The 6,793-nt window shown below is 38.8% G+C and overlaps 1 protein-coding gene across 1 annotated transcript; it reads left to right on the forward strand.

The window, feature by feature from the left end:
* The first annotated feature begins 1,122 nt into the window (after positions 1 to 1,122).
* LOC141447915 (uncharacterized) lies at positions 1,123 to 6,354 on the forward strand. Its single transcript, XM_074115848.1, has one exon. It carries the CDS (start codon positions 1,123 to 1,125, stop codon positions 6,352 to 6,354), a length of 5,232 nt encoding a protein of 1,743 aa, XP_073971949.1.
* The last annotated feature ends 439 nt before the right edge of the window (positions 6,355 to 6,793 follow it).

The following is a 6,793-nucleotide window of genomic DNA, read 5'->3' on the forward strand; positions in this document are numbered from 1 at the left end:
GGCCAGGTGTAGCTTGTTTTCTTTTATTATTTCTTCTGATTTCTTTAAGTATATAAGTACGTACAATGACGTATTAATCAGAAAATATGACGTGATTGTTATAAAGCAATTTAGATATTCTAATCATTTTATTAAAATTTGATATTTTTGGGCGAATATATTCGCAGGTTAATCAAAATACCTTCAGGCTGGAAAATAGATTTCTAGGAAGTGAAATCTAAGACTGGATATCTGTCAGCTTAAGCTGCAGCTCAAAGAAGATAGTGTGTTGAAGGAGCCTAGTGTTGTGACAAGTCAGGCTGCACTGGATTGGTTTAAACAAGTTCAGACAATTGAGCTTGCCCATTTAAATTGTATTAATATGAATCAAATGTGAGATTGAATTTTGCAAAATTTAATGAATACCACCTGAACGAAAGTGCCCACTTTACTGAATAGAATTTGGGTCTTCTAAGATTTTCCTGAAGCACTTCTTATGATGTTATTTAAAGTTAGTAAACAAACACATAGCTCTATAACTTATACAGGGCAGCTTTATGTCAGAAATTAAGGCTAGAGTTCACTTCACCAAAATTGTTACAAAATAAAGTAAGTAGCAAAAACTTACTGTAATCATAGTAGAATTCCTCATCACTTGCTTGCCAAAACCTGCCTGTGTCAGGATTTCATTGTCAGGTTTTACAGCTCCAAAAAGGGATTTTTTTGCAGTGGCCATCATACAAGACAAGAGTTTTTTTATTAACCACAATAATAAGTCGCCACTAAAGCACTGTAACATGTGAAAACTCGTAGGCAAAATGTTTTCCCGTGTTGGCAATAACTTCTACGTCACAAAGTACAACACTTTGGCAATTATCTAAATCACAATCTAAATGTTGGGAATGGTGAGGGAATTTTCTTATTGAAGAGAGCAACACTGTGTAGAGGAGATTATTGCGCGGTGGAGAGTAAGAAACAGGAGACATGTTTGTTGTATGTGTGAATATATTGAAGTATTTTTTTTGTAAATTTGATTTAGAGAAAATATAAAGAAACGTTAGTGTTTATGCATTTTTAATATAGTTCCCCATACATTTTCTATTTCTAACATAGTGGCATCCCTTGTGGGGAATTATAAAGAAAATGTATGATAAATTGTTAGTATTAAAACGAGAAAGAGCACAATGGAGGAGGTTGTTTTCAGTAACAGCTAATTTAGTGGAGGACATGGTAAAAGCAAGTGATCAAGATCTTCATCTTTTGGAGATAGAATATAGAAAATTGGAAGATAAAGCAATGGAATTATTTGGGCTGGACAGTAAGGTACGTGAAATTATTTTTATTACGAAAGAGGTTACAGAGGAAGAAATATCTGAAGAATATGATAAGGTACAAAATTACCGAGACAGGTGGATTACATTAAAGAATCAGGTAGAAAGAAAGCTTTGTGCTTCAGATAAATTGTCAGTAAAGGATAAAGATGTAGACTCACAAACTGAGAGCAAGGGGAGTTTATCAAGTAAAAAATGTTTACGTTTACCTAAATTAGAGTTGAGAAAATTCAGCGGTGACATAAAGGAATGGATAGGGTTTTGGGCCCAGTTCAAGAAAATTCATGACGATGACGAGTTATCTTTAGAAGATAAATTCCAGTATTTAATTCAATCAATGAAAGAGGGCTCGAAAGCTCGAAAATTTATCGAGAGGTTCCCACCGTCGGCAGAAAATTATCAACCAGCCATAGAACGATTGAAAAGAAAATTTGGAAGAGACGATTTATTAAAGGAGGTGTACATTAGAGAATTGTTGAAGTTAGTTCTTCAACAGAATATTAAGGAAAAGAGGAGTGATTTAAGCGACCTTTTTGACAAACTAGAAACACAATTAAAAGCACTTGAGTCGCTGGGCGTGACGATGGATAATTATTCGTTTATTTTGTATCCTTTGGCTGAATCAGCTTTGCCTGAAGACTTATGGAAAATTTGGGAAAGAAAGAGAATGTCAGAAGAAGAAAAGGATGAACAAGAAATGGGAGTAAAACCTTTAGAAAAACTGCTAATATTTTTGAAGCAAGAGGTCGAGTGTGAGGAGAGATTGTTACTTACGCGTGCTAGTTTCGTAAAAGAGGCTACTAATGAGAGGGCTAGCATACGCCAATTACCTTCAGCAGCCTCTTTGATAAATACAGAAAAATCAACTTGTGTATTTTGTGATAAAACTCATAGACCACAAGATTGCTTTAATGCTGGTAGTCTAACATTTCAAGAAAAGAGAGAACGATTGGTTCAGAACAAACGATGTTTTCAGTGTCTGCGACAAGGACATTTAGCTAGACAGTGCAAGAATTTTGTTAAGTGTTTCATATGCCATAAACGTCACTTGTCAGTCATGTGCCCAGAGCAACGGGAAAAAGAACATAAGTCTTTAGAAGAAGGTTCTAAAGAGACGCAGATTGGAACTTCTCTTATTAATTACAGCTCAGGTGTAACGCTGCTTCAAACTCTAATGATAAAGATCAAAGGTCCTAAATCAGAACTTATCGTCCGAGCACTCATAGACTCGGGGTCGCAGAAGTCTTACATTAAAAGGGAATGCGTAGAACATTTAGGACTCAAAGAGGCCGGCAAGGAGACATTTTCGCACAGCCTTTTTGGTGGAATGGAAGTCAAGAAGCAAACCCACTATGTTTATGAGGTTGAATTACAGGATTTAGCCGAACATTTTTCATGTAAAACGTCTGTGTTAGATCAGGGAAAGATTTGCAGTTGGGTTCCTAGATTAGAAGACATGAAATGTTTAGAGTCTTTAATGTCAAAAGATATATTATTATCAGACACGGGACGGAGTGACTTGGAAATAAAATTATTGTTAGGAGCAGACACGTTGCCACAGATACTCACAGGAAAGATAGAGGAGATAGAGAACGGTTTGCTAGCTGTTGAAACAAGATTAGGATGGACTGTCTTGGGCAAACAGACTTGTGTGGAAGATCGTACACTTACAAGTATGTATTGTGGTAATAAGCTTGATATCTCAGACTTATGGAGACTTGATGTTTTAGGCATTACAGATCAGCATGCAAATGACATAAAGAAGGAAGTAGAAGCTGAAACCTTGAGACACTTCAAAGAAACAGTAAGGAGAAACGAAGAGGGAAGGTATGAAGTTAGTCTACCTTGGAAGGAAGGTCATCCCCTACTATTGTCGAACAAAGATCTTGCTGAGCGGAGGTTGACTGGCCTCACCAAGAAGCTAGTAAGTAGTGGAAATTTTGATAGGTATAAGTCTGTATTACAGGAATGGTTGGAGTTGGGAGTGATTGAAGAGGTGAAGGCAAACCCGAAGGAAATTGATTGCCATTATTTACCACATCACATGATTTTAAAGGAGACAAGTGCGACTACAAAGGTACGGCCGGTTTTTGACGCTTCTGCAAAGGATAAAAACGGAGTTTCACTTAATGAATGTTTGGAAAGGGGGCCTAACATGATTGAGCTAATTCCTCAGATTGTGATCAAGTTCAGAAAATATGCTATCGCAGTTATTGCAGACATCGAAAAGGCCTTTCTCCAGATGAGTTTGTACGAAAAGGATAGGGATTTCATGAGATTTCTGTGGTGGAAAAGACAAGCTGAGGGAGAGATACAAATTTACCGACATTGTCGTGTGATCTTTGGAGTGTCGTCAAGCCCGTTTTTATTGGCTGCCACAATAGCCCACCATTTCGAGCAAGCACCACCACATCTGAGAGAGACAGCAGGAAAACTGAAGGAATCATTGTATGTAGATAACTGCCTCACGAGTGTAGAGAACACCTCGGACTTGACAAAATTCATTAATGAAGCTAAAGAACTAATGAACTTAGCTCATTTCAATTTGAGAGAGTGGAACTCTAATTGTAATGATCCAACAGTGAATCAAGCTAACAAAATAATGGAACCCGTGCTAGGGTTACTGTGGGACACCACCTCCGATAAATTATACTGTAATATTAACAGCGTTGATTTTGTTTCAGGTTCTGTCACAAAAAGAAGTTTACTGTCGGTGGCCCAGAAAATTTTCGATCCGATTGGTTTAGCGTGCCCAGTTACTCTTGTACCTAAACTATTGTTGCAAGCTGCATGGTTACTAAAATGTAGGTGGGATGGTGATCTTCCCATAGAGTTAAAGAAAAGGTTCAACGCCTGGTTGAAGACTGTAGCCTGGTTACGAGAATGTCAGATTCCCCGTAACATATGTATAACATGGGAAGAAGTTAGCATGCATGTCTTCTGTGACGCGAGTAAGGATGCTTACGCAGCGTGCGTCTTCATAAGAAGTAGATGCGGAGACTCAGTAATAGTACGGCTGGTACAGGCGAGGTCAAGAGTCTCTCCTATTAAGGCAATGACGATACCGCGACTGGAGTTGATGGCTGCGGTAATCGCAACACGTTTAGGTGTAGCTACAAAAAGGGCACTATCAATGGAATTCAAAAGTTATTATTGGAGCGATTCAGCTGTAGCTTTGACATGGATAAAAACAAAAGGTAACTGGAACACCTTCGTAGGTAACAGATGTAAAGAGATTTGCCAAAATAGTTGTCCGGATGACTGGAGACATATCCCAGGAAGACAGAATCCTGCAGATCTTGCATCGAGGGGATGCAACGCAAAGGTATTAGCCGAAAGTCGTTGGTGGGAGGGCCCCGAATGGTTGAGAGCAGGAGAGGAATTGTGGCCTTCTAGTGTCTTTGCCGCAGAAGAAGAGGAAGTGAACCGCGAAAAGCGGAAGACAGTAGTATGTGCAACATTCTGTGAAGAAAGTACTCTGAGCGATAGATTGAAATATTTTTCAAGTTATTTAAAGATGGTTCGCATGGTGGGCTGGATTTGGCGTTTTCTTCGGAAGTTGAGAGATCCATCGAATGAGAAAATTGTTTGTGAAGGATTGTCATTTGAGCAATTTAGACACACACTCCGGGGAGAATTGTCATTTACTGAATTTCAAAGGGCGGAGGAGAAGGTTATCCAGATAGCGCAAAGAGAAGGTTTAAAGGATAGGATAACCAAATCACAGGAATTCACAACGTTTATGCACAGAGGAATATTGAGAATTAAAACAAGAATTGAATTAGGAGACGAAATAGAATCTTTCAAACATCCTATACTATTACCTTCGAAACATCATATTGTAGACAAACTTGTTTGGTTTTATCATAAGTCTTTTAAACATGCCGGGGTTAACATATTATTGATAAAATTGAGAGAACGATTTTGGATTATAAAAGCAAGAAGAACGATTAAAAAGGTAATATCTAGATGCATAATTTGTAAAAGGCATCGGCAGAAGGAGGCGAATACACCACCGGCGCCTCTACCCCGTGAAAGGATAGAGGCTTCCTCTGTATTTGAAGTGACGGGAGTCGACATGGCAGGGCCTCTTCATTTGAAGGGAGGGAAGAAGTGTTGGATCGCTCTATTTACTTGTGCGATGTATAGAGCATTGCACTTAGAGATTGTGCAAGAGTTATCGACTGGAGCCTTCATAGCTGCTTTGAGAAGGTTCATAGCAAGGAGAGGGAGAGTTTGTACAATTTTTTCAGATAACGGAACAAACTTTGTAGGAACCAGTAATGCTCTGAGAGGTTTAGATTGGGAGAAGATTGTAGAATTTGCACAAGTTAATCGAATAGATTGGAAGTTCAACCCACCTGCGGCTCCATGGTGGGGTGGTTGGTGGGAACGATTAGTGCGAATGATTAAGGATCTGTTGAAAAGAATTTTAGGCAGAACTACAGTCACATACGAGGAACTCAATACCATAATTTGTGACTGTGAGGCAACTATAAATTCCAGACCCCTCACATATATCTCGGACGATGTGGATCAAATGAGGGCTTTAACGCCTGCTATGTTTCTTCATAATCTGCCTTCGAGTGAGGTACCCGATCTAGATAACATAGACGAAAGTTCTATGAAGCACCGATGGCGTTATTTACAAAGATTACGGACTTCCTTAAGACTAAGGTTTCGAAAGGAGTACCTAGCCTATTTGGTGCATCGAGGAAAGAGAGAAGGGAAGGAGCTGCAAGTAGGTGACGTGGTACTGGTGGGAGCGGACCAGGTAAAAAGAATAAATTGGCCTTTAGGCTTAATTATTGAGACCTTCCCAGGAAAGGACGGAGAAGTTAGAGTGGCCAAGATCAAGACAGCAGAAGGCACTTATACACGACCGTTTCAACGACTCTACCCACTAGAGTTGTCAAGTACTGATCAAGGTGCAGCGACCCGAGCAGTAGAAAAGAAAACAGAGGAAGTGGTGAAGGAGGGGACAGCGGAAGTCAAAAGAACTAGAACAAGGATCATTCAAGTCCCGAGAAAACTGGATTTATAGTCCGTGTGTTTCAATTTCTTTTGAAAAAATAAATTGAAAGGTGGGAGTATGTTGGGAATGGTGAGGGAATTTTCTTATTGAAGAGAGCAACACTGTGTAGAGGAGATTATTGCGCGGTGGAGAGTAAGAAACAGGAGACATGTTTGTTGTATGTGTGAATATATTGAAGTATTTTTTTTGTAAATTTGATTTAGAGAAAATATAAAGAAACGTTAGTGTTTATGCATTTTTAATATAGTTCCCCATACATTTTCTATTTCTAACACTAAATATAAAGCTCCTAACAAGAATTTCCATAGATTAGTGATCAACTTTTGCCCAGATTTCATGCCCGGTATACACACAGCAAGAGGTTATAATGTGGTAACATCCAGGGCTAGGTCATCGAACTAATCTCGATTATAAGATCGATGTAGAAAATCAAGAGTATGTGAGCTAA

Source organism: Rhodnius prolixus, unplaced genomic scaffold (assembly GCF_049639745.1).
Source record: "Rhodnius prolixus isolate KJV_2025 unplaced genomic scaffold, Rpr scaffold_13, whole genome shotgun sequence".
NCBI classification, from domain to species: Eukaryota; Metazoa; Arthropoda; class Insecta; order Hemiptera; family Reduviidae; genus Rhodnius; species Rhodnius prolixus.

What these genes read in the sequence shown, in the direction of transcription:
- LOC141447915 (XM_074115848.1), top strand. Translation starts at nt 1,123, where the DNA reads ATGTATGATAAATTGTTAGTATTAAAACGAGAAAGAGCACAATGGAGG.